Source organism: Ciconia boyciana, chromosome 1 (genome assembly GCF_034638445.1).
Source record: "Ciconia boyciana chromosome 1, ASM3463844v1, whole genome shotgun sequence".
In the NCBI taxonomy this organism is placed as follows: Eukaryota; Metazoa; Chordata; class Aves; order Ciconiiformes; family Ciconiidae; genus Ciconia; species Ciconia boyciana.
This window is the reverse complement of record NC_132934.1, coordinates 126,216,637-126,244,085: the sequence shown is the minus strand read 5'-3', so window position 1 is coordinate 126,244,085 and position 27,449 is coordinate 126,216,637. Positions and strand designations below refer to the sequence as shown.

The following is a 27,449-nucleotide window of genomic DNA, read 5'->3' as shown; positions in this document are numbered from 1 at the left end:
GGGGTGGCTCCCCGTGCGCCACCGAGGAGCGTTCCTCCATATACCCCCCAGCCCCGCCGCTGCCACGATCGCGCCCCAGCAGCGCCGAGCTCACCCGCACCGGGGCCGCCGCTGGCGGGGCGGCAGCGAGGGCGGCGGCGAGGCCCGCGCCTTCCCCGGGCCCCTCACGGGCGCAGGCCGCGGGGCGGCGGAGAGCGCGGCGGCTGCGCCGGCGGCTCCCCCTAGCGGGCGCCGCGCCGCACCACGCCGCGCCTCAGCGGCGGTTGGGCGGGCCGGGGCGTGGGGCGGCTGCGGCGCGGCGACAACGCGCCCCGCGATGAAATTCCCGGGCTCCGTCCTCGTCTCCCTCATCCTCTTCGTGGCCGAGACGGCGGCCGCCCTGTGCCTGAGCGGCGCGTACCGCGCGGCGGGGGACCGCATGTGGCAGTGGCTGACGCTGCTCTTCGCCCTCCTGCCCTGCGCGCTGGTGCAGCTCAGCCTGGTCTTCATCCACCGCGACGTCAGCCGCGACCGTCCGCTGGTGCTGCTGCTGCACCTCCTGCAGCTGGGGCCCCTCGTCAGGTCGGTGAGTCCCGCTCCGCCCCGCCGCCCCTTCCCGCCTCAGCGGGCCGGCCGGGGGCGAGCCCGGGGGGCTCCCACGGGCGTCCGGAGCGCCTCGGCCCCGGCCCCGGCCGCTCTGCCGTGCGGGCGTGTCCGCTGCCGGGCTGCTGCTGCTCTGCGCCGGTGTTAGCCCGATCAGACCCTTCCCTGGCTTACTTCTGAAGCCTGCGGGAGGAACAGTTTCCTTTCCGAACGTCCTTAGGCAGAAACACGCGAGGGGCGTGGTGCTTCCCGACCTTCGGTGCGCACTTGGCATTGGAGAAAAGGGGTTAAGCCCCTCCTGAGAGGCAGGTGGCGGGCGGGCTGCGCTCCTGCGGGGAGAGGAGAGGAGAGCCTGGCAGTGCCTCCTCCCTCTTTCTGATGGCGTTTTCTGCGCTTATTTTCTGTCCGTGGGGCTTTTCGCAAATGGTTGTGTCTGTTCGCTGCTGGTTTAGCCGTTACACGTTGCTCTGAGGTTACTTCCAAGGGAGAAAGGAAGACTTACTCAGTTGCTAGTTTAAAACAGTGATAGTACCCATGCCATCTGTGCATCTTGGAAATACTAGTAATGCTTTAGCCTGTCTCTTCTTTCCAAGAGTGGGCTTCTTGCCCCACATTGCTTCGGAGATTTTTCAGCTTCAGTTCAACTTCTAATTGAAAATGTCTTTAGGGGAAAAAAACCCCCAGATAGATGAAAAGTTACAGAGGTGGCGCAACCCCATGAGAAAATGTTTGCTGAGGGCTTTCATTTTAAATTTACATTCCAATTTTTTCTTTCGAAAGAAGGAATTAAATATAGCGTCTCTGTAATAGAGGCAAGGAGAAGTATCCCCAACTTTTTGAAATTCCTGGACAGTGTGGAAAAGGAAGATTTGTTCACACTAATAAGGGTGAACAGTTTGGATGTTACAAAACATCTTACACTTCAAAAACATTGTGTTCCTCTATAACCATGGCTGGATTGTTTGTTTGTTTTGTTAATATTTTAAAGAGATTTAAGTTATGGCTTAACAGTTAAGTTCTTGAAGCGCTCTGATTTTCTAAAAGCTAAGAACAAATACTTCCATATTCTTTGGAAAATAAGAATGGAACCAAAGGGAAAGCAACTATCAAAATAAAAATTATGTTCATGACTTTTGTCATTCTAAATCAATTTCATGTGGTCAGACAAGGAAAGACTGTCACATTAAGCTGCAAGATGGGAAGAAGCAAACAAAGGATGTAAGCAACAACAACAAATTGGAGGATTTTCTTTCTAATTATCTGGAAGAGACATAGACTTCTGCTTTGACCTTAACCACCAAGTATGATCTCACTTTCTCTTTCTTTCTCAACATCAAGTTTATCTGTGTACAACACGAGCCTCATCTTGTGCAGAACACGCTTTCTGCCCTGTTGGCAAGCTCCCAGCAGCAGTCGCCACTGTAAAACTAGTGGGCATACGGAAGCCCTCTCTCCTCTCCCCTCTCATGCTGCAGTGTATGAGTGTGTCGCCGGCTCTGCACTTCTGCCTTTCTCAAAGATTTACAAACTTAGCGTTTCCAGGAGGTTTGAAGATGTTCTGGAAGCACTGCAGCATGCCTGTGCCGCAGTCCCCATGGCATCATTTAGGCAGTACAAAGTGATGACTGTTAACCTTTCTCTAGACCCAGGATAACTGGAATTATAATTACTAATAAAAAGAGGGTAGCACATTCATGCCACCTAAAAAACTTATTTCCTGCTAAGGGCTGGAAGGATTCTACAAATTAAGAGGAAAAGTTTCATAGAAAACAACCTCTCTTTAGATTCAGGGAAATGTATCTGTTCGTAGGATACAGTACAGAAGTGTGGGAAGGCGAAGTGATCAGCCTGAGACAGACATTAACGGTCTTTTTTTCTCTTCCTTGCCTTCCTATCCACTGCCACTAAACATTGTTTTATCTGTCAGAAGAGGAAACCGATTGCTTCCCATCAGGTGTAGATCTGCACCGTAAAAGTTGAAGTGTTTTCAGCACGTGAAATACCTTACCTTTCCCTACTTTGCACAGGAGGCTTTATATCCTGTGTGGACTGGAATACACACAAGTCTGAGGTGATAGCTAGAAGGCAAAATATTTTTTGGCTCTATCATCACTTCACTGTGGCTTTAACCATTGTAAGCTGAAAAGGACCATTGTCCCTGGAGCCATTTTGTTCCATGCTTTTAGGCAAACCTCTGCTCCTTTGCACCAGAGAGTCCTGCTGCTGTTAGTCATCTGCTTCCCCAGTATGAAGCCTCACTCCATCCCCTGTGTTTGGTCTCTCTTATATCCCACTGGCACAGCCCAGGGCCTTTTAGGGAGTGCTGGGTCAAATTAGGTCAAATAGGACACATAGACAGTAGAGCCGCCCCAGGCTCTGCCCGCTTGCGGCATCAGAATGAAATGTTAAAAAGCCTTTAGGCTGTGTGAGATAGCATGCTTCAACAGAGGGCAGTCTGCTTCAGCTGGCTTTAAAAAAGCTAACGCTAGCTTTTTAACCATCTCTATTTGGTTTCTGACATGATACAGGATAGTTAGTATTTCTCTGTTCAGACTCAAATACTCAAGTATCAGTGCACTGGTTTACAGACAGCCCATGTACGTTGCGTGAGTTTTCTTCAGCATCTTAAAAGATAGACATCTTTCTCCCCTTCCTTTTTCCCTTAAAAAGTTACGTTTAAATTTTGGGGAATGGTATGGAAATATCTTGGCAGGGAAGGAGGGTATTTAGCTTTACAAGCCAAATGATCTAGCCTATTTTGAATCCTCTGTGTGACAGGGAAGAAAGTACATTCTCTTATAAAACCTTCTTGCATACCACCACCTTCCCCGAACACCCACACTCCACCTGTTCAGGAGGCACTCGCTGTCCTGCTGCAGCCACCGGAAGCACTAAAATTAGGAAGCTTCCCTCTTCGTGGAGAGGACTTCTGCTGTACTGGGAGAGTACTGCTAATAGACCATTTTTTAATTCCTTCTCCTGCTCCCTAAGAGTTTCTCTATAAATTCAGAGCAATTTGTAGAGTAAAATTCCTACCCACCTTGGTGGCCTGGCTCTGATCCCCAGGATGTAGGCATGCCGGAGACTGTTCAGAGTTGGCTGGAACAAAGTGACTGCAGGTTTCTGGGCACCATGGGGCATTCCTGCAGCATTTCAGGTTGGTGCCACTCCTTCTGAGCGCACTAATTTGTCTGGATGCTTAGAAAATATATTTGGATACTTTCTCTTCTTTTGTAAAAGGTGATTCTTATACCACATAAAGTGTTACACAAAAAAAATGACTTAAAATGATAGCCAGTGTCAATGAGAGATTTGATACATTTTTATTTTCTTTAGAGAAGACCATGATGAGCTTTTTGGCTCATTATCGGCTGCTTCTGAGCCAAGGACTGTCTCTTTGTTCCCTGTTCATTTGGACAGCACCTGTAGCACCAACATTGTCTTGAGGTTTTAGGTGCTGCTACAATTCCGATAAATAATAACTGGATGTATTTTTGCTAGTGTAGTGCTCTGCACCTAGGGATTTGTTCAAAATGCAAATAGCTCTTCATGAAGGGTGCCAGAGAAACCCCTGTTAACTTGCTTGCCCTTTTCTATTCTGCAAGCAATGAATAGGTCGGGAGCTGAAGTGAGGAGTGCAGATTTCCAACAAACTGACTTGAACAGTCAGGGCTTACAGTCACGAGCGGGGGGTGTTGGTGGTATTGTACTGTACGTCTGCTGGATGTGGTGGTTCCTTACGATCTGATTTACTGAAGTGGCATATCCAGAAGGGGCTGGTGTGAACTTGGCAGTGCTTCTTTCTGACACCAGCTTCATGGAGAGGAAAGCTACGTGACGGCTGGTGTCTTTGAAGCTACCATCTCTAGTGCTCTATTAGCTGAATGTGGGCCTACAGGTTCTTCCTTACCAGGAACACGCAATTAGGAGATGGCTCTGTCTGCAGGATGATGAACTTCTCTTGCGAAAAAAATTGAAAGCCAATGTAACAGGCCTCTATATAGAACACTAATGACTGTTTTCATCAGATTTTAATGTTTCTAATATAAACAATAGACTTCCTTTTGTTTAAATGGGCTCAGGCTTTGTTTCTCGAGGCATAAGGAGAAACAATTACATGTGTCTATGTACTGTGTAGGCAGCAGCAAAGCAGATGCAGTAGGAAGTCTGCATCAAACTGCCAGAGGAGCTGCTGATACAGCCAAAGTTAGATTGTGAGCTGCAGGAAGTAAAAAAAAAAAACAAAAAAACAACCAAAAACCAAAAAAAACCAAACCACTTATAGGCTGAAATTATCAGAGTCCTTAATGTTTTGGGCACCTAATTCTGCAGTTTGGAATCTAATAAGCTATAACGGTGCAGATAACGCTTCAGCCACGTTGTGCAGAAGCATTGTCTCTCATGGGTAGTCTCTCTTTCCTAGTGACCTGCTTTATAGTTCAGAATAGCACAGCTCTAGAAACCTCTCTTCCTTGTAGGACTTCCATTGGCAGACCTTACTGTAGGAGATTTCTGCTGGCTCTAAACTTTACAACCGTTGATGCATCTCCCTCTTTTCCAGATGGGAAGAATATGCCTAAACCCTCTTCAGGCCTTTTTTTTTTTTCCTTTATTCTTGAGCAGATGTGTTAGGTGTCCAGGATGCAATGAACAGAAAGTCAGTGCAGATGGAGGGTAGAACAATGAGTGAGGAACAAATCTTTGTCTGACACAGGTAAGTAAATCTACAGGACCGATAAGTCTTTTGCATACACTTCTCTAAAGAAAAGGAATTACTAAAAATTAAGTTGTCAGAGAAATCTGCTTGTACATTTGCAGTGAGAGTGTGTGGATAGGTCTCTCAAATAGATGTTTGCTCTTGGAGCGCTTGTTGGCTATGGCCGGTTCCCTGTTTTCATTGCGTGCTCCCTCTTCACACCACCATTATTTTGCCTGTATTTAAATCCCACACATCCATGACTAAAAGAGGGAATGAGGTGCTTGCTCTCAGCAGGCATATAAGGATAGGATTATTCCGCCTACTGACTGTGTAGAAGATGAATGTGTTGCTGCTGAATCACTCTTTGTAGGCACCATCAGGGTCCTTGAAAAAGTATAGGTCTTCTCTCTGCCAAGATTTGGCAGCAGAGGAGAAAGCGGCACCATCTTTTTCATACCTTTTAACTTTCACTGTAGAGAGTGGATCTGACGGGTTTTTTTGTCAAAGTAATTTTAGTTCCTTCAGAGCCCGTACTGCAACTGTCATCGCTTTACATGCAGCGAAACTGGCCAGCTGCATGCCTTCTGCTGTTGATGCCACGTGAGGATCTGTTGAAAGGGTCCTAAACATCACTGCATTGCAGGAGATGGATTGTGCACAAGTTGGGATCTCCCATTCCTGTTCCTCTAGAGCAGAGCAGCAGTGAGCAACTGGGGCTTCTGGGGAATTCCCTGTTCTGTAGTGGAGTTTGTAACTGTGGAGGAAAACTGGCTTGAAGCAATCGCCTTCTTGCATTATCTTTTAGTTGTGTTTCATGCTAAAAAAGAACAAGCCAGTTCATTTAAAGCCAGCCTTTCTGAATGCACTTCATAGACAAAGTGGTAACATGGCACAGGTACGTGATCTGAATCGATTCTTCATCACTGTTCAGAACCCTTCTCACCTGGATGGTTCTTCAAGTGTCTCTGACCCTCTTACATTTTATTACTTAAACATTTAGATCAGTGCTCTTTCTTTCTAGTGTATCAGCTGCCAGTCTGCTCCTGCTTGAAGTAGTTGCTTGGGCAGTGGCAGCAGCTAGAGTCTTGAGTACATTTGTTATTGGCCCCAGAAGGCATGACCTCCAGAGACACTCTTGCACGGGATGGACAGGGCTCAGAAGAAGATGAGCATCATTACTGATGTAATCTGAGTGCTTGCACATACCATTTTTATTACTCTTTTGTACTGGTAAAAGTCCCCTTTGGCCCTAAGGTTTGCTCATCAGACAATTCATTTCACATTGTGTTTGCTTTTCTATACAGACATAAAATTTCCCCTCACAAACAATAAACTGCTATTTAATACCTAACTAGTAAATACAAATCAAATGCTTGCTCCAAAACCCAACATTTTGTTGATTATAATATTTGCTATAGTCAGTAGTCTTATGAACCTTATAATCTCTTTTATGGGATTACTGCATATTTGGTAGATGGGTCCCTAGACTGTATCTACTTCTAATCACACATGGCAAGAGTTCAGAGGCTGATGCTGAGATCTCATTTTCTGTAATAGCTTCAGACTTGCCCTCAGCTCAGGATGAATAGATGGCTGTGAATACTAAGTGAGACAAAAATGTTCTGGGACCTTTCTTTTGGAAGAAAATCAATTTGTTGGTTTCAGAATCTCTGTTGGCTTCATAAGCTGTTGGGCTTTATTAATTTTTCACACTTTATTTTTGGCTGAGTGGATTCTTTCACATGGAACAAGACTGGCAGGGACTGAAAAGATTAACAAGGGGAAAATAGAAAGTCACCACTGTGAATGGAGCCTCCAGCGCACCAGGTGCTTCAAATAGCTTTAGTGATAATAGTAGCTGAAGCCTAGTGAATCAAGGATAGTACTACAGGATCCTAAAACTGCTCTCCATCTAGAGCAAGTGAAACTTGCTTTTGGTCCAGTTAGGGGAAAAAATTAAATCAAGTTTATTAAAACAAAAATCAGTATGCTTTTATTTGAATTTCTATCAGTGCTGCTTTACAGTTTGGTCTGTGAGCTTTCCCCTAAAAGGCTGTGTTAGACTCTGACTTGGCAATTGTTGAAAAAAAATCAAGCTGAGAAGGAAATGGGAATTCAAAGTCTCAGAGGAGCACAGCTCCATGCTTTGTGATTGTGAAATACTTTTAAATAGAAGATAAGCCTTATTTGTACATTACAAAAACTCACTGGCCAAATCTGACCTGTTAGAGACTTGGAGATGATGCATTCCAGCAAGTATTACCTACAGAGGCCACCAAGTGGAGGAGAGGAACCCCAGCAGGCACTGTGGAAGGAAAGAAGACAGCTCAGTCCTCATCAGCGGATGATATCTACACAAGAAGAAGATACCACGTGTGTCGGGCCATGGGAGGAGAAGTGACCACAGCTGGTGCCACAGGTTGTCCTCGCAGTGGGGGTTTCTCTCCCCGAGCTTCCCTCTGAGCTGGAAGCCAGCCCTCACCAGTCCTGTTGCTCGCACTACAATTGTTTTTCTTCTTGCAGCCTGTACCAGTGTTAGGCATAAAAGAGAAAACAGGTTGTGTCTGCGCTGGGTTTGGGCTTTCGGGGGTTTTATTTTTCCGTAGTCAACACCATTTATCCTTTATGGTCCTGCTGTACACGGACTCCTCCATAGCAGGCCCTGTATTTTTAGGACCCTATGCAATGTGACAAATAGTGTTTCTTTCCTCTCCCTGCTCCCTCAGCTTGTGACTTCATCTGTACCTCAATAGATCCTTGCTTGTTATTACTTCCCAGACAAGGTTGACTGTTCCCCTGTGTTTTGGGTCCTGCTTGATGCCCAAGCTCACCCTTGACACCTTCATACCCAAGCAACTCTGTTAGAATAGGTTTTCTAAAGCTTTTGACAAACTAAAAACAAGCATTGGAAGGAAGTTTCAGAAACTTTCCTTTCATAAATGTGTCTGAGGCTGTATTATGTTCTTTAATACTCAAGGATCCAACTTGTCCTCGTTGCTGCAGCATTTGCTGCTGCCAACCCCTTTATCCCTTTTCCATTCCCTCACAAATGTACAGATTATTCTCTGTGCATGGGTAGAGGCAGTGTGTATTACAATAATATGTAATTTATGAATAGAAATGTGTGTGCTGGCACCACTTCTTTCTTTGAAAGTTAGTCTGTGGTAAGTTAGACCTACATAAAAAAGAGGGTTTGGTTCACCTGTGTTTAAAATACAAAGAGCTGCAGCAACTGGAAATACTGTATCTTCTTATTTCGAATATTTTTGCAAGATTTTGTTTAATATTCCTTAAACAGTGCAATAAATGTAAGCAACCGTAAGGAGTAAAGCTCCTATTTGTGTCTTTTTAAAAAATGTTAATATCCAGAGTTGTGAGGCTCTGAACTGCTTGTTCTCATTATTGCTGCTATGGCTTGTTACTTGTGTTTTGGAACCATTGCTTGGTCTAGAGTCCAACTGTTTGAGGTGTGTGCACCCACTTGTACCCTGACCTTCCCTCCAATGTCTTGAGATTGATTGTTTAAGGCAAAGGTATGAGAAGTGGCTTTATTGCCATGTCACAGATGTACAGATAACACCAAGAGAAAGACATGAGAATCTGAAGAAACACTTCCGACTTGGGTCCTGGGTTGGGAGCCTATGAACATTGTAGGATGAGTAGTTTAAGGACTTCAGTAGGACAGCAGAGAGCAAGGGCAGCTCATAGGAAACAATTAAACTGCCTCCTGTGTCTGAGTACTACAAGCAGCCCAAAGGGCACTGCCAGACTCTTGCCCTGTAGTCACATGTAGTTCATGTTGTAAAGGGTGAAATCTGTCATATTCTAAATTTACTAAGAGGAGAAAATGTATGGGCTTTGCTCTGTGAACAAATGACTTAGTATGTGATGGCTTAAAATACTAAGGAGTGGGAAGACCTATGCTTTTCTTTCATTTTTTTTCTGTTACTCTACTGATTTTCTTGTAGGTGTGTGGAAGTCTTTTACATTTACTTCCGTGCTGGCAGAGTTGAAGAGCCCTATGTCAGCATCACGAAGAAGAAGCAGATGCCCAAGGATGGGTACTCAGAAGAAATTGAGAAGGAAGTCGGCCAGGCTGAAGGCAAGCTGTGTACGCACAGGTCTGCATTCAGCAGGGCGTCTGTGATCCAGGCGTTCCTCGGCTCAGCACCCCAGCTCACGCTCCAGCTCTACATCTGTGTCCTGCAGCAGGAGATCACGGCTGCCAGAAGTAGGTAGAGTTGTTGTTATCACCTCCGTATTTTGGTGGGAGGGAGAGGAGAAGGATCAGCAGTCAGGTGTAGCTGCCCTGGGCAAGAACCAAAAATATTGCAGTGGGTTTCATTTCCCTGACAGCTTTTAATGGTGATGTTGCTCTCAAGTTTATCTATACCATCATGCTTCCTGTAGCATACTTGGGTTGCTATAAAAACATTCACTTGATAAGTGGCCATTATGGCATGAAAGGGAAGCAGCTGGAAGGACTAAGGTGTCTTCATGAAGAGGAAAAAAAAATTTACCTCTGTTCCATTCTGGTTTTTGAGCAAACTTTCTGGAAAATTCCTTGGGGTACAGTGCAGAGCATGTTTTGCCATGCTGCATTAAGGAAGGCGTACTTTCAGGAATGCAGTTTCAAATATGGACTGAGGATATGAACTGTCTTTACTTGTGCCAGACTCTGAATTTGGAATCAAAAGGCAGGACTCAATAAGCTGGTATGCAAATGTGGCCATCTCATCTCTGGACCCAAGCTGTTAAGCCTTCACCAAGCAGTGATGCACCACACAGACTCACCAGGACACCTCTCTCTCACCGTGGGACTCCGCATCTTCCTCTATGCTCCAGCTCCTTGGGAAAAAAAAAAAAGTCTTGATTTGGTGGCTGGCTGCTAAATGAACTCCAGCTGATCATAGGACAACCAGCTTTTTGGTGTAAGAAAGGACTTTGGCACCTGTGTGAACTGGAGGTGTGTTTCCACTGAAATACCAAATAGCTCTTGTTATACCTCCAGGGCCCTGAGAGGTCAGGGATCTTTACCAGATTCACAGCTAGGGAGGCTGAGGCTAGAGTGACACGTTATGAATCTGAATACTTTCTTCAGTTCTGGTGCCTTGGTTGGCAGTGTACCAAGGTAAGGAACTAAGATTTTTGGAGGAGCCTTTATAGTAACGTCAGGATTCTCCCCTCAACTCGGGGAATAGAAAACTTTAGCATGCCAAAGGGCGAGTCAGCACACAAGGATATTACAACAGGTTAAGGTCTTTATACAAAAGTACTTGTTTAAGGTCATAGCAGTAGTTAGTTGAAAGACATTGCTCCTGGCAGTTTCCGAGTACTTCACAGCTAAGGTAGGCTCTTTCAATAACCATGGCATCTGTGACATGGCATGCGAACAAAGCAGGTGAATCCTTTGCTGAGCAGTGCAATTAGCAAAATTTCCAATCACTTCACTGCAGATGGCACTTGCTTGAGAAAGGTCACCTTTTTATTGTATTTCTTGTATTACTGGTGTTGACCTCACTGGTCAAGGGGAAGCACTGTGTTCCAGATGGTTAGGGAACTGCATATTTAATAACGATTTGTAACTCCCTATTACTTCTGACTTTTATCAGTCACTGCTGAGAGAAATTCTGAATCACAGACTGATAAGTGACCTTCTGTGGGTGAAGTTAAACAACCAGAGATAAGCTGGTTCACCATGGAGTTCAGTGAACCCACCAGAAAATGCAGTAGTCATCTCGTGTCTCCCAGAAGCCATCTCCATACCAGGTGTAATTCTAAAATATAGAAATGAAAAGAAAAAAAAAATTTTTTTTTCCTTTAATCAGTGATTTAGGAACAATGGTAATTTCTATTAGAGCTCATTTATCAGAAAAACAAGAGTCCTAACCATATTCCTCTTGTGTGTATTTTACCTTCTGAAATACTGAAACTTTCTGCAGTCTCTTTAGTCAGCTTATTTCTGCAGTAATACCTTTTGTCCACCAGCATTATTCAGCCTCCAGAGTAAATGGGAATGATGCATAGCACAGTTTCAGCTTGTTGTTTGTTATGTGTGCACGGGGATTCTCATGTATAGAGACATGACTTAACTTTTTGATCTTGCAGCATCGTCGAAGTAATTTAACAGCCAGTCCAACTCTTCTTCCACAGTTCAGATGTCTTCAACTTGCCTGTTCTTTGACACCGGTCCTCCAAACTGCACACTCTTTTCCATTTGTCTCTGTTATAACTATCACTCTCTTCTCCTTGTATGTTGATTTCCACATTCTTTGTCTTGTCTCCTCATCAGTCTCATACTTTTCTGGATTCCTACACTACCATCTGTTATTCTGTGTAAATTCTGCTTGGTCAGTAGTAATGAGGTCAGTATCACCTGTGAACATAAAGCTGTTTACTATCATGCTACATAGCATGGTTTGTCCCTTTCAGATCTGTTTGAAACTCATTATTGCTTCCAGTATTGAATTGAACAGATCTGAAAAAAGCCTGCATCCTTGCCTAGCCCTTTGTCAAACAGAGCCATGCTGCATCTTTCTTGTGTATTTCATGGCATTCATTAATTTGTCTGGATGTTTTCTTCTGGATGATCAGATTCTTGCCAGTGTCTGGCATTCTCCAAAATTGTCATTCACTGTCTGCCAAGAATGTAAGATCAAGAGAACTAAAGAGAGTTGCAAAACCAGGACAAAGCGTCTAGGTTAGTGATGAAAGACATAAAGCTTCTGTGACTGTTTAGCATGAAATGCATAGACATGTTGTTGGATTAAATGCAGCATTGGAAACCCACATGTAATAGCCTAATCTGAGTCCTAGTTCTAGACATCCAGCTTTCTTCGGTTACAGCGTAACTGGAAAGAAGTTCCTAACTTGTTACTGTATGAAAGGCCCAGTCTGACTGTAATTGCACTCCCAAAACAGAGGCCGAGGTCTCTCTTGTGCATTTGGGCTTCACCCTGTACTAAATGCTTCAGCATTTGTCAGTATCATGCATTGCCTTAGAGCCAGCTGGTAACCTTGCTTCAAAGAGGTGGCTGACATCGGGCTCAGGTCCTCTTACATGCTGTTGGGCAGCTATCCAGACCTCTTCACTTAGGTAGTACCACCTGGAGAAGCACAAGGCCAGGAGGTGCCAAAAAGACCCGACTTAGTGTTAATTAGAAAATCGGCTAGCTAGAGGTGGGGGATGTGTGCCTTGGCCTCTTACCCTTGAAAAAGGGCCTGTTCTCAGTGTGCAGTACTGAATGCAGAAGATCTGCTTCTGTTAAGAGCGATCTTTTTGTAAGTTTAAAGGTTTTTTGCCGTTAACAGCAGTCAAGTTATCTTTTTCAAGTGTTGCTTACAGTGATAGAATAATCTCAAAAAGCGGATTCCCTACCATTTAAAAAGAAAATTATTCTGCTGCAAAAGGTGCATTTTTTTTAAATGAAAATTTGTAGCAGTGACTGCCATCTTCAAGAATAGAGGCTTTGGGTTTATGATGTTTTTCAACTTGCTGGTGTTTGCAGCGTCACTTCCCTAATATTCATGAACTGTGCTTTGTAGGTGGTCTTGCCAGATATCTTAAGATGCTTCTGCAGTTGCTTCTCCTCAACTCATTAAGCTCTGACCACAGAATACTTTTCTCGTTGTTTGAACAACATACTTTGAGTACTATTTGAGTATTAATAGTTGTTTTTAAGTGTTGAAATTGTATCTTAAGGCAAAAAAATTTCTATCTAGGTCTCTTGCCCTAAGTAACAAATAAGTGCCCTTATTTTTAAAGGGTTCTGATTATCACTTTAGAAAACTATAGTATATATAATAGATAACTTATGATTCTTCAGCTGAATGTAAGATTTCAGTAATAGGTATTTGTGATGTAGCTCATCTAGAGCAGAAATCACTCTCTTAGCAATTTCTGAAGTGGGAAAGACCTTGTCTTGGAAAGGCTTGAGACACAGTAAAAAAACCCAACAAAGTAAAACAGTGCCTCCCTGAATGACTCTGAGTGTGCACTTCTGATGTGTAAGAAAAGTATAGCCTTCTGGGAGCAGGAAGGAAGAAGAGAAATGCCGCCTTGATGAGCACTGTTAGGGGATTTGGGACTGTTCCAGGGGAAGATACTTTGCCTTTCAAATTTTCACTTCTTTGCCTGCTCAGGATGAGTAAAAGCAACAATAACATACCCCTCCCACATTTCCCTTTGTGGTTGCTTCAAACCATCTTTCTCACAGACTTAAAAGTGATGTTTCAACTGAAGGTTTGGTGACAGTACTGAGCTTTTGGGAAAGGAGCAGGACTGGATTACTGTATTAAACCAGCATCAGCGTGACCTGGTTTCTGTCAATGGAGAAATGCCTCTTTCGAAGGCTTGAGTTTTTAAGACAAGTTTGAAATTAATGTAGAATCCCTAAAATGAATTTGGATAATAAGATGGTAGCCTATCAAAGCAGAAAGTAAGCAGAGTTCCAGGACAGCAGCACCCTGTCCCCAGTGGGTAGGTTTTTTTGTTTCTTTAACTCTGAGAATATTCTTTTGCTTCATTAGCAGATGGAAGTTATTTGTTAGCTCTAGAGCTGGCTCAAAACTACAGGAAAGATTTTGTAAAGGGCCACAGGATATCAGGCGGTATTCTTGACTGCACTTGCTTGCTCTTCAGCTTTCAGTGAATGTTTTCTAAGACATAATGTTTAAAAAGCCTCAGATCAAGTACAGTGCTGTAAAAAAGATGTTTAAAAACACACATTAAAAATTTAAGTGTTAAACATAACTATTGTCAGAGAATATATGCACCACCAAACTGACGTACAAAATTACCATATAAAATGGCAAATATTTTTCAGCTTACTGAGTGGTATTGGAAAGTTAGATATAAAGGATTAATTAATTCTTTTCCAAAGTAATTCAGAGGTGTTTGAGGATTAGGATGGGAGAGATGTTAGCTAGAATGATAGAGAAAATCCTGTTAGAAAGTTGTTAGAGCTCCTAAAATACACTTGTTTCTTTCAAAATCATGCTTAGAAATTAATAACTTTCATTAGAAAAAAACCCTTATAGTCATGGCTAAATAGCTATAGCAAAGCAGGGAATCCAGTTCATTTGTAGGGTATTGACACATAAACTAATTGAAGGCTGCAGAATGCACTGGTTGCTAAGCATTGCAAGAGTAATTGACGTAATCAAGAATTCCCAACTCTGATTATTTTGTTTTATCTGATGCAATATAATGCCCTGTAGCATGCCCAGTTAGCTTGGTTAGTTTCATTGAAACTCTAAAAGAAACAACTGAATCATTTTTACTGTGCTTAGCTCATTTGCATTTGAAGCATTCCTTGTGTGGACAAAATGCCAAGATTGAAACTAGAAGTATTGATTGGGGGTGCCTAAAATTAGTCCCCTAAATCAGCTGTTCAGCATGTTGGTAAAAATTGTGAAGAAAGTATGCAAATGCTAACAAAACCGTGGTCAGTTAGCACTTCTGAACATCAAGGTACTTCCCTTTGAATACTTACTCTATGCATCCAGGGTTCTTATACATCTGTGTCTACTTAATGTAGCAAGACAAGACTCCCTCATGCAGTGCCAGAAAGCTTTGCCCCTACTGCATCTGGAGGGGAGGCCAGGTAACAACTAGCTTCCACCTTCACTTGCTGCAGAATTTAAATGCTGGGAAACCTTCACTTGAGGGATTCTGGGTAGATGAGAGATATAGAAAGTTGATCTGAATTTAAAGACCTTTTTAAAAGGAATGTTGTTTTTAAGTGCATGATATAGATAACATGTATAAGGAAAATAGATGTATAAGAAAACACAGTGTAGACAGGTGAGCAAATACCTGTCTACACAGGCAGAAAAAGTGCAGATGGTTCTGGGTTTAAATTGCTTTGGCTTTCCATTTTGAGCTCCATCGCACAGCTCTTCTGTGAGCTTAGACAATTTGCTTCGACATTGAACTTCACAAGCACTGAGGTACCTGCATGCCCAATTAACTCCAAAACTTCAGGTTCTGTTTTGCAGTTCTTCATCTGTACAGAGGGGGGAGTAGCATCCCTGTGCCTTGTGGAATACTGTGGGAGCCTGAGAGCAACTTGATACTCTTATGACTGAGCTGAATAATTACCAAAGACCGTGTGTGTATGAACAGCCCGGGGCAGGGGGAGGAGGGAGAGACACCTGTGACTGTCAAGTGCCTTTTTTTCTTTCTAGCTACTTGGAAAAGTAACAAATGGAGGCCAAAATAGCAGGCAGGGTTAGAGTAAGAACCTGGAATTGTATACAAGGAATGGCTTTTTTGGCATTACAGCCTACTGGGAATCCCCATAAGTGCCATGAAGACAACTACATCTGCACTACTCTGATGCAATGTCTTTAACTTCTGCTAAGCTGAAGGTCCTGACTTGTGTTTTCTCTTTGTAGGTATTTTTATGGTCCTTTCTCTCCTGTCAATTGTATATGGCGCCTTACGTTGCAACATCCTGGCTATTAAGATTAAGTATGATGATTATGATGTCAGCGTGAAACCAGCCGCCTACCTCTGCATATTCATGTGGAGAAGCTTTGAGATTGCTACGCGGGTTACAGTGTTGGTCCTTTTCAGTTCAGTCCTTCAAATCTGGACTCTCCCCGTTGTGCTAGTGAATTTCTTTGGTTTTTTCTTCTACCCATGGATTCTCTTCTGGCAAAGCAAGTCCCCGTTTCCTGAGAACATAGAGAAGGCATTGAGCAGGGTTGGCACTACCATCGTCTTGTGCCTTCTCACCTTCTTGTATGCTGGCATTAACATGTTCTGCTGGTCAGCAGTGCAGGTGAAGCTCAATGATCCTGACTTAATTAACAAATCCCAAAATTGGTACCGACTGACTGTGTATTACATGCTGCGATTCATTGAGAATGCATTCCTCCTGCTGATGTGGTACATCTATAAAACCGATATCTACCTGTATGTCTGCGCCCCATTGTTGGTCTTGCAGCTCCTGATAGGTTACTGCATGGCTGTCCTCTTCATGTTGGTGTTCTACCAGTTCTGCCACCCGTGCAAAAAGCTTTTCTCATCCAGCATTTCTGAAGGTTTGCTGTCCTGTTTCAAGTTGCTCTGCTTTATTTGCAAGCCTCCCAAATCCACCGTACTGATGGATAAGGCAGAGGTGAAATCTGAAAATACTGATGAAGCATGGAGCAGTAGCAAGACAATAGATTCTCAAAAGGCAAATCCTCATCAAAGTGTTTCTTCCAATGCCTAGTAAAACTGGAAGCAAGTAGGTGCCTTTGGAAGGTGGCAGATCACCTGCTGGGAACATTGTGTATCTTGGACATTGTGTCTTGCGGATGGGATTTCTTTATTGCAGGTGTAGCACTGCATGACAGCTGACAAGCCTACCTTTGTGGAAAACTTAGTGTATGAGTATGTGTATCTGTGTGTGTTTGTGTACGGACATAGAGAGCAATCATTGTTTGTAGACTTCTGTTTCAGAGGTTTTTGCACATAGGTTTATTATCATGTGCTTATTTTGAAATCATTATAGGAGACATCCTTCAAAAACTGGCCTGATGCTGATCTTACTCAGGAATTCTGAGGATGGAAGGAAATACATTTTATTTCAGATAGGATGTCATTATGGCATGCCACCCTAGCATGGAAACAGAGCATAGTCCTTGACTATATATTGACTGTAGCTGTGGTCTGCTTTGATCAAATTGCAGACTTTTTTACACTCTAATCAGTGTAATAAGATCATACTTCTCTCTGTGGTATAAGAATTGGACTTCTACAATGCACTGTAGTCTAGGTTGCCAAGAAACAGCCAATTAGCCAGCACTAATACTGAAATGTGACTGTTACTGAGAATGGACAGAGGGGTTATTGGCTTTGCACTGTTTTACTCTTCATATTTGCTGTTTGTTAGTAAGGGAATTCAATTTAAAACACATTAATTGTGATGTTCTGGAATAGTTCATTTTTCTGACATTATCACTTGTCTAATACTTTGTTTGTGATGTTCTGGTATTAGGGTGGCGCTTTATATAACTTTAAATATCTAAAAGTTGGGCAGATAGTGTGAACTAGTCATGTAGGCGCTCTCCAGAGCACATCTCCAGGGAGTAATTCAACCCATCTTTTAAAATGTCCTCTGAGGCAGGGAATATGAATCATTCTCTGGAGACCTATTACTCAGTGTTAACCAGATGCCTTGACAATTAGTTTTAACTATATGTCTCCCTTTTAGATGGCTGGTTGAGACAACCACTACCCTGATTGTCAGGGGGTTGGTAGTACACCAAGCAGGCAACTCAGTGACTTGTTATGCGGGGATAGAAGACACTGAGTCCTTCTTTTTGAGGCTGTGATATGTTATGGTTAGTTTCATATCAGTAGTTCAAAACCTTCTGACTTCTTTACCTCAGAAGTATCACAGGCTTGAAATCCGAAAGAGGAAATGGAAGTTGTTGACTTTTTCTTCTATGCACTATATCACCACAAATAAAAGTGTTTCTGTATTTTGCAAGTTGCTGAGAAAGCTTTAGCAGAAGAACACCCAAGAATTTAGTGGAAATACACAAAAACAACTGTATTTTCAAAAATTAAGTGAAAACTTCTTGCACTTTGTTTGCTTAGCACCTTGCATTTCTTTTGTGTATTACACATTATGGCTGCTAGTGGAAACAAATAATTCATGACCCGAAGCATCTCCTAGTATCCTAAGCTTAGCTACCATCCTATCATCATGGAGGATGTGAAGTTCTTCAGTAGGGATGACATCAGCATCATTGTATTAGAAGCATCTCAAGCTTGGGTCTGAGGTCATTTATAATGAAATATGTCACATGCAACGCTGCAAAGAGCTAAGCTGGTTTTATTTTTTTCTTTATTGCACTGTAAATGAATGTCTTCATACTTCAGTTTTATAATGGAGTTATGGTTCTTATTTTGCTTAATATGTGTCTGTGTGTGGTATGTGTATGTAGATCTCATTAAATTATTGGTGGGTGGTAATGGGAATTTTTGGCCTGAGCTTGCCATAGGAATGTACCTCACGTATCTGGGGAACACACCAAACATCTGAGTTCTAATTTCTCTCTCTGAGGAGCATAGAATAGTGAGTGACTCCTTGAAGACACTACAGTATTTCTCTGTATGTAGAAGTACAGTATAGTATTTCTCTGTACTTTTATAGATGTAGAAGAGTATTTCAGATTTATTTTTTTTCCAGTAGTGAGTTAAAGGAGCAAGTGAGAATGTAACCCTTGCTTCCAAACCTGCAGAGTTCAACACATAGGGCCAAATTTTCAGGTGTTCTTAACTAAAACTAAGTATCTGACTTTAGAGTTGGATACTTATCAATAATCAGGGAATTATGGTTGTTGCCTATCTACAGATGTACCTAGGTCTGAAATGTTAGTCTTTGGAAAAAAAAAAAAAAAAGTGGCTTCATAGGTAGAAGTACTTCATATCTAAAGAGAGCTCTCAAATCCTTAAAGCAGACTTTGGACACTGTAAGTGATGGTGCAGTTGTGATTTTTGCCATTTGGAAACAGTAGAAGCTTCACAAACCTCAGCCAGTGAAATTCCTGTGCTACAGTGAAGTTAACAGTAGAAGAGTTTACACAGCCAGGAGTCCAGTATGTATACATAGTACCATTTAACCTCACATATCGATGAAGACTACTGTACATGCATATTTTTAGAGAGTGTGCCATATTACTTCCTATTTTTATACCAGTCTCCTGAAGTGCATGCGTAGGGAACTGAATATTTAAATCACTGTTATGAGAGGGGGGAAAAAAGCAAAGAAAGATTTGCATGGGTTATACTACTGTCATGGTTTTGCCTCAGTTGTGCAGACTAACCAAATACGGTTTAAACACTCCATCAACATGAGGGCCATTGTTTTTGCTGTGCCTCATGTCACCACAGCATGGAGTGCCCATTAACTAACAGTATTGCTGCTGTATGTATGTTTTGATCTAGCTGTGCTGGCATTGCTGGTAGAAAGAAGGTATGAAAGGGAGTCATAGAGGCAAAGATGCTCTGTTAAGACCAGTGTTTTAAAGGACAAGCTTATTTTTCTGAAGTGTGCTATAATGCTAGGAGAGGCAGTTTTTCCCAGGATAATGACAGTTTAGACAGTGTTGTTATCAATACACTCAGTGGCTGCACTGAGAGGGGCATAGTATTAGCTACAAAGGATGTATGTGTATGAATGACTGGTCTCTTGCTGCAAGTTTACTGTAGTTTTACTCTCCTCTATGAATGTCTTCAACAGGAGGGTATAGGGCTACTGTTAAAAACTGTACTCACTTGAGTAGTCCTGAGTCACGCAAAGGTTTGCTCAATGAGGATTATTCACCTGTATAAGAGTAGGTAAGATCTGATACATAGGTTTTCTTTTATACTTGTAAAGCAACGTAAATTAAAATGTTGAAACACTCCCTGAAACTGTGTTGGTATCAGTTCTTAGTCCGCTGCTGTCAGAACTCCAAGGTAAAGGTTATATAGCATGCTGTCGTCTGTTACCAGACAGTAGAAGAAATGTCTTCAGGCAGACCTGACAGAAGAATAATCTGTGATTGATTTGGGAGTTCCTTACCTCCAACCAGTGGTGCTTCCAATTCTGTGTAGCTGGTTGGGGTCTCAGCAGAAAATTTTGTAGGAGGCAGGCAGTTTAAGAGAACAGTGTTATACGAAACTATATCAGTATAGGTTATTTATTGTTAAGATGAGAATATTTAGTTGGTTTACATTGGGAATTGGAAAGAAATCATTACCTTAAAAAGGATCTGGTAAGTTTTTACTGCACACTTGTTTCATGCTCATCTGGATTTACTACCTGCTTGTCTCTGACCTTGGGAATAGCCAGCAAAATCCACACTGAGGGCTATTGTGGAGGTACATGAATGCATAAAAACTTTGTAACATGTTTAAGTGTTTGTAAATGTATATATATATATAAAATATATACATGTGTATTTTATAAATACAGGTGTAAATAGATACATTGTAACAAGTCGTACTGTGTGCACATCACTCCAATGAGGAACAATGAGAAAGGATTTTAGAAGTCCCGGTGGTGATGGACACCACTATCTGTTAGTAAGAGCTGGTCTCCCTAAAACGTAGAAAGTAATTTATCCTTTCTTACAGATAATATTTTTAGTCTTAAGGGATGATTTTTAAATGAGTATCCAGCTTTTTTTTTATCAAATGCAGATTAAAACCTAAATGAAAAATTTCAGATTCAGACACAATGTTGATAACTTCTAGGATTTTTATCACAAGTTTCTTGATAGTATCTGCCTTCAGATTTGAGAGAATCTCTGCTTTTTGTTTTCAACATGGTTTCTTAAAGAAAAGAAGCTTATGTGACCACACTGTGTTTCTGTTTTAGAATAACTAAATTTTTCTGAGAGCTGAAATCTGAGGAAAAAAACAGGTTTATACAAGCTTTGTGAAGGCTTCCAGGAGGAAAAGATGGGAATTGATAAAATGATTCTACTGATAAGAAAGGTTTCAGCATGAGCTATCTACTTTGACCTTCTTGCTGACCACTTAGCAAGCCAAGAGGTCAGCATGCTTTAGGTGTGATAAACCTGTGTATCTCAACGATCCACATACCTGCTACCTCTTGCCCAGAGCATGAAAGAGGATGAGAAGTTGTGGGGATGAACAGATGCAGAGGGAAAGAGGAGGAGGACATCACAAAGTCATGGGAGGTAATGGGAATCACTTCAGTTTAAAGGATGCGGTATGGACTTTATAGGAAATTATACTTTCTTGTTGTTCCATTGATTGCAGAACAACTTCTTTAAAGTAAGATTCTAATGAAAGACAGGGTTTTGTTAGACTTGAAAAATGTCTGACAACTAAAATGAGCCCTTCTTTAAAAGAAAAAAAAATAATATTTGCAAGCCAATCTGGTGACACTTGCATCCTGACTCAGAATTGGTGAATACTTGGGGTTGGTACACTGTAATCTAATTTAAGAAAAACTTCCAAAATGGGGGGATTTTTTTTTTAATTCTCCAGTAGTTCCTAGATTTTTTTTCCCCATAGCAGCTGATAATATCTAGTCTAAAACAATAAATCATTTTCTGTTACTTTCTCTTATTTGAAGGGCTTATGTACCAAAGAAAACAGTATTTTGAACTGAGATATTTGTAAGCCAAACATCATAGTGGTTATTTATAATCCTGTATTTTAAAATCATCACTCAGGAATAGTCACAGAAACATAAATATATAGTAATTTGGCAGAGATGGGAAGTTTGATTCACTGGAGACAGAAGACTTGAAAACTAAGAAGTGTTAAGGATTATGTAATTTCTTACTGACCAAGAAAAATAAGTATAATAAAACTGTTAGATCTCTTGGGTTCACCCCAAGACTAAAGTAAAAATGAAAGGTTAAGTGCTTCAAAATGCAAGTTTACTGAATCTCTCCCTTGAATGAATGACAACTTTATATCCTGGAAAAAAATAACAGTTTTGTCCTTTTCTGTATTTCTCACAGTCATAAGGAAAATCTCTTGGCACTGAACTTAAGTTTTACAGAAATTATGAGTGTCTGTATTCAGGTATGAAAATCTCGTGTTTCAGGTGTGAAATTCAGATGTGAACGCGGCTGTGTGTAAAGTTAGTCTGTGACCAGAAGCCTTTAATGGGTAAACACATCTAAGCAGGGGATAGATGCTAATTAGTTGGATGTTGCTTACCCAGATTCTTCTGGAATGACAGCACAGCTGTAACTTTTTGGCCCTGAAGGTGACACCTGATTTAATTAACTAGAAACGGCCTGTCTTAAACACGTTCTGTGCCTTCATGTTCATAATTGTTTAAGTTTCTATTTTGACAGAGCAAACAAAGTGACAGTGAATAAATGTTACAGAGACTAACTTCTGAAATTTCTTTCATCAGCTATTCTTTTCATCTGATTAATGTGCCCTGTCAGTACGGAGCTTTAATCAGCCACAGCTACCTTCAGGAAAATTATCAGGGATGGATTCAGCTGGAGAGCAATGCCAGAGATAGTCAAGGTGAAGATTAATTCATATCTGGCTTCTAGAGTGGGAGCTAAATATCAAAACAGCAGCACGGCACCTTACAGATGAGGTACCAGTGTTGCATTTCGTTGTCTTTATGCATGGATTTGCAGTTCTTGTAAATCTGTGTTGCAAGAACAGCTGAATTGCAACAAAGCAATTGCAAGCACCTCTCTCTTCTGTTAGCAGAAAAAGAAAAGAGAGGTGCTTGCAATTGCTTTGGTTTTGCAGTTGGTGGCCCTCAGAACACCAGTTATGTTCTTTAGAATACATGTCCTAGCTGCTTCTCCTTCCTCTCTGCTGCTTCATGGTGGTCATTTTAAATAGAACTGGAGAAACAAGGCACAGTGAAACACTCAGCTGCATTTTTCCAGTAGGGCTGCTCTTTATGGCCGTGCAACTTTGGCTCTGAAAAGGGCTGAACTCATGGAGTGTGTCAACTGTTCATTGCGACATTGCAAATGTTAGTAACAGTGGGCAGTACAGTAACTCAAAAACATGCAGGTGTCATTAAAAAAAAAATTAGAATGGAAAGGATATTTTCAAAAAGGAGCAGCATCAACTTTGGACCTACAAGGAAAGCAAGGGAGCCTCACAACCGCAGAGTAATTAGATGTTTCTTAAACACTTTTTTTATTGCATTTGTGGATTATTGTGGGCTTCCCCTCCTCCTCCTCCTCTTATTTTTTAAGCAACAAGGAGAAAAAAGACCAAACATGAGAAAAATAAATATTTTATGAAAATAATAAAATGTCTTTGCAAACCTACAGAAAAGTATGGGGCAACTCAGAAATGTGCACCTAGATTTATCCTCTAAGGTTCTCTAAGGTGCATGGTGCAAGCCCCAGTAAGGAGTCCAGGTACAGCCAGGCAGTGTACCCAGCCTCAGAAACTGAGAGGGTCTCCCTGGCCTAGACATAGATAAATTTTTAAAAAATTAGGCTTTGTTGTTTGTCTGTTTTAATACCAGCATATTGTGTTGCAGTACACACATTAGTTTTGATTCTGCATCTCAGCACAAATAGGTAATTTCCATGCTAATGGTCAGAACAGAAATACTGCCACTGACATAATACATGCAGTTTGCTTAGCTGATTCCACCTTCCTTATGCATGTAAAGAAAAACAATGACCTGTGCAATATATCAGAGAGTTTGTAACACCATGTGGTAGCTGGCTGGTTCCTGCTTGGATCATGTTTTCTTCACCAGCTGACAAGATGTGATGCCCTGAAAAATCAGTGTCTGTTCTTTGCAGAAAGATAAAATATAATTGATTGGAGAAACCTAAGGCATTGCACGTGCTAAGTCTTGTTCAGGGTGATTTGGCTGTGTACATCAGAAATGAACCAAACTACTTTACAGTAAGAGGAAAGTGAAAACATCGCAGGGGAGACAGGTTATCAGGTGGGAACAGGCAAGGAAAGTAATAAGTGAAAAATTACTTCTGCCTCGCCATGAAATACGAACCTCAGTAATGATGTTGATGTTGTGCCATAAAGATTGATGGTAAGGCAAATTCAGGGAAGGCTAAAGAGTGCAGTACCATTAGCTTATCAAATGACTCAACTGCCAATTACACCTGACTCTTCAGCATAATCCACCATTGGTGCAAAATTAAATGGAAGCCCCCAAGGGCCCCAAGCAGGAATCCATTAGCGAATACCTATAAATCACTTGTCCTATAGCAATCAAGGGCTTATGTGTTTGAGCTGCGGTCTTAATAAACCATACATCACTGTTCTTTCCAGGGTATAACAGCAAATGAGCAGTTGTCTCTTAAAGCAAGAAAAGAAAAAGAAAAAAAAATTGGCAAGGGAGACGGAAGATTTACTAATGGGAGATCTAAAATTAAAAAACACAAACTGTCTATGGTCTTGAGCATATCACTCATTCACAAGAAATTCCAGTGTACTAGAAAACTAAATGCAATTTTAGCATGTGTAAGGGCATATTTGTATGGAAGAAAAACATTGGCAAAGGATTGGAGTATGATTTGGCAGACCCTCCCCGCCAGGTAGCAAAAGTCTCAGTAAGGTGGGGTGGTGTCCCAGAATACAAAAGAAGGTGCCGTAGGTCACTGTAATTAGCAGTCAAAAGCTCTGATTTTGATCAAGGGGGACACAGCTCCTTTAGCTTTAGCAGAAAACTATGCAAGAGTGGGATCTCTAAGCCCAACTGAGAAAGAACTGAGGTGTCTCCAGCCTGTTGCTACTCCTATGAAAGCCTGAGCAATGGAAATCATTGGAATCAATGGAAAGCAAAATATCATTAAGACATCAAAACTTACATTATAAGGTCATAAAAGCAAGAAAGAGAATGAATAAATAATATTGTGGAAATTGTACTCCCCCATCTAATCCACTCATTTTAATTCCATTTTTAATAGTGGTTTCTCTGGCAGTGCTAAAAATGTATTACAGGAGGGAGGTATGTGTGTATATATAAAGCGCTGTAAACAGTCTTGCAACAGGAGGCTTCAGTAGCCATTAATCCAGTGGTAATTCAGCCTGGAAGAAAGTCATCCCAGTTCAAAGCCCAGGTTGTGTGTCATTTGTGTCTTCATTCAGTTTTCCAAAGAGATGGATGGATGCCTCTGAGCTTCTCTTGAGTGTGCTTAAGCCAGGTGGGGCTTTGCAAGCTACCCTCAGACAAGTGTCCAAGTTATCAGGGCAAATCCGGAAGTAAAAAAGCTTTATCGTGACAAATGAGCACAGGGAAGCACATAAAGCTAGTGATTGTGTGGCTGGAGCAGTGTAATTCTATATTAAGACGCAGTTTAAGTATGATTTAGCAGCATACAGGCTTCCTGCTGAGTCTTGGCACAGGGATGAACCACATTTTAGTAATCTAGCTGAAGGATAATTTTTAAGCAAAAGCTTTAAGCAAAAGCCTATTCCTTGGTGCCACAGTTCATTGTGTCCTGTTATCTTAGACACGTGCATGAAACATGACATAATTCCATCCAGTGTTTTCTGTACTGATATTACTGAAAACTAAAAATCCTTGCTACAAACAGGACTGAGCCAGAGGCTGTATCTGTCAGGTGTCTGGTCGTGGACAGGCATCTGCTAACTGAACTGGGTCACCCTGCCACCCCCATGCTGAGGACTAGGAGAGAGAAAAATCAGCAAAAAGCTATTGCAGCACTCATTTGTATTTTATAAGACAAACTGCAGCAATGTAAAATAATACAGACCTGTGCAGTTAGGGTGTAGGCACTATGGTGTTCATACCTGGGGAGCTGTTCCTGGGCATGAACAGGGATACTGGAATAATTCTATGGCTGTGTAGTTGTATTGATGCCATTTCTTCCACTGCTGCAACACAGACACTAAGACACCCAGCCAGCCAACAGGTAAAGCTGTATCAGGGCATGGTGCACATTTAGCTTAGACCTGGGATTACAGACCCTTCTGTGAAGTGATGGCTTTTGTGTGCATGTGCGTGCTCCCAGGCTGCCTCCCTGTATAATATAACATGCAGGCAGTCAAGTCATGGATCCAACTCTAGCCACTGTGCAAATGCAGTAAAAAGACAGATTCCTTTTCAAAGATTGTTTTTCAAAGTCAGAGATGAAAGGCAGGTGATAGATGTGGAGCAAAAGGGAAATCCTAGCACAAGGCAGCTTGCCTCTAACACCAGAAGGTTTGTGATGAGTCAAGTCTGCTAGATGCTCAGATCCATCAGGGAGCACATAGCTGCAAAAGTCAGCAGTGGGGCATGTGAGTGGGAGCTAGGATCCTGAGGGAAACAGTGAAGAAGTGGCATTTTTAGTTAAAAGAGAAAAAAAAAGCTGTTGTCTGGAGATTGTAGGCCATGGTGGCCAGCAAATCGACGCTGTGCTGACATTTTACCTAAGTTTCATACCACTGACTTTCATTCTTGTTCCTGACTTTTTATCACCCAAAATATTTCCCTGTGGAAGTGCTGATCTTTGAAGGGTAAATTAACATTTAATACAAAATATAAACTTACATTTACTGACAGTGGGCTTGTTTTCTTCCTCAGCTCTTACAGGTCTTTTAGAAAAAGTTCACAGACTCCCCAGTGTCTACAGAAGTCCTGCATGTAGCCTAATGAATGACAATGTGCCCCAACAGACACCTGAGGAAAACCTGCCTCGCCCTTACCACTGCCCACCACCCTGCATGCTGCGCCAGCATCCCTTGGGGAGCAGAAGGACAAGGTCTCTTCCCAAACAAAAGCACGGGAGATTGCCAGAATCAGTCCAGGGACTGCTGCAAAAGGCAATGCACACAGACCCACACAGATCTCACTCCCCAATGCCTGGCCCAGTCCACTAACACCGTCTGAGCAGACCTCTCCTCTCATGCGTTTTTACATGGACTCCTCTTCGCACAGCACAGTCTTGGTCGTGAGCTACTAACGCACAGCTACAGCAGGCTGTGAGGCACCTCACATTTCTGGTGGTGGAACTGGTGATGTAAAGGTGTGTCAGGAGTGATACAGTTCTAGGGCATCCTATTTGGAAGCACGCAGGTGGGCTAATTGATCTCTGCAGGTCCTTTCCCAGACTGTGATCGTGAGCTGCTAATTAGAAATGGGATTTGACATCCCAGCACTGAAAGAGAGATCACAGGCAGGGGGAAAAGTAGGAAAGAGATTTTGAACAGGGATGCAATAGAAAAGGGGACGGAAGGGCAGGTGCATACGCTGGGAAGGTCTGGGACAGAACGGGCGCTTCTCCTCCAGCACCCCCAGCTGAACCGCACCCCATGAGCGAGGTGGGGTCCCGGCAGTGGGTGCTGCCCCTGGGCCGGTCCGTGCTGCCCAGCGGGTGGCATCGCCGAGCCGCCCCGCCGCAGCATGCAACCCCCGGTGCGGGCACCGCGGGTGATCCACCGGCTGCCGCTAGTACAGCGCGTCTGGGAAACGCCGGTTTGTTAGCTCTGGGTTGAAAGCTTTCTAGGCGATGCATGACAGGAGAAAATAGGAGAGCGTAGGAGAAAATGGCCCTCCCTCTCACATCTCTCGAGATGTTTTCTTGAGTGGAAAATTGCTGGTCAACAGATTCTGGTGAAGGCCCTCTCTCCGGGCAGAGAAGAGTTACACCGGGCTATCACAGGCATGTGTAAAGGTAGTGGATCTGAAGGCATGGGAAGAGAGGTCTAGCTACGCAGGGAGAAGCAAAT

At 42.4% G+C, this 27,449-nt stretch overlaps 2 protein-coding genes across 3 annotated transcripts in view; both read left to right on the top strand.

Annotated features, from left to right (window-relative positions):
* Positions 1–316: 316 nt before the first annotated feature.
* On the top strand, positions 317–26,426 carry XK (X-linked Kx blood group antigen, Kell and VPS13A binding protein). Of its 2 annotated transcripts, XM_072848319.1 has the most exons (4): positions 317–561; positions 9,250–9,512; positions 15,680–16,518; positions 26,305–26,426. In XM_072848319.1, the coding sequence occupies exons 1-3, from the start codon at positions 317–319 to the stop codon at positions 16,501–16,503; spliced, it is 1,332 nt and encodes a 443-aa protein (XP_072704420.1). In that variant the 3' UTR covers positions 16,504–16,518; positions 26,305–26,426. The 2 variants fall into 2 exon arrangements, with proteins under 2 accessions (XP_072704420.1, XP_072704412.1); XM_072848311.1 differs by lacking the exon at positions 26,305–26,426 and having other exon boundaries at positions 15,680–19,680.
* Positions 9,378–27,449, top strand: part of CYBB (cytochrome b-245 beta chain) — a 44,964-nt gene continuing 26,892 nt past the window's right edge. Inside the window, exon 1 of the mRNA XM_072848299.1 lies at positions 9,378–9,512. The gene's annotated coding sequence lies outside the window, so the exon portion shown is untranslated. The remainder of the gene's footprint in view (positions 9,513–27,449) is intronic.

What these genes read in the sequence shown, in the direction of transcription:
- XK (XM_072848319.1), top strand. Translation starts at nt 317, where the DNA reads ATGAAATTCCCGGGCTCCGTCCTCGTCTCCCTCATCCTCTTCGTGGCC. An exon ending in CAGCTGGGGCCCCTCGTCAG is followed by an intron (nt 562 to 9,249) that starts GTCGGTGAGTCC and finishes ATTTTCTTGTAG; the next exon opens with GTGTGTGGAAGTCTTTTACA. An exon ending in GGAGATCACGGCTGCCAGAA is followed by an intron (nt 9,513 to 15,679) that starts GTAGGTAGAGTT and finishes TTCTCTTTGTAG; the next exon opens with GTATTTTTATGGTCCTTTCT.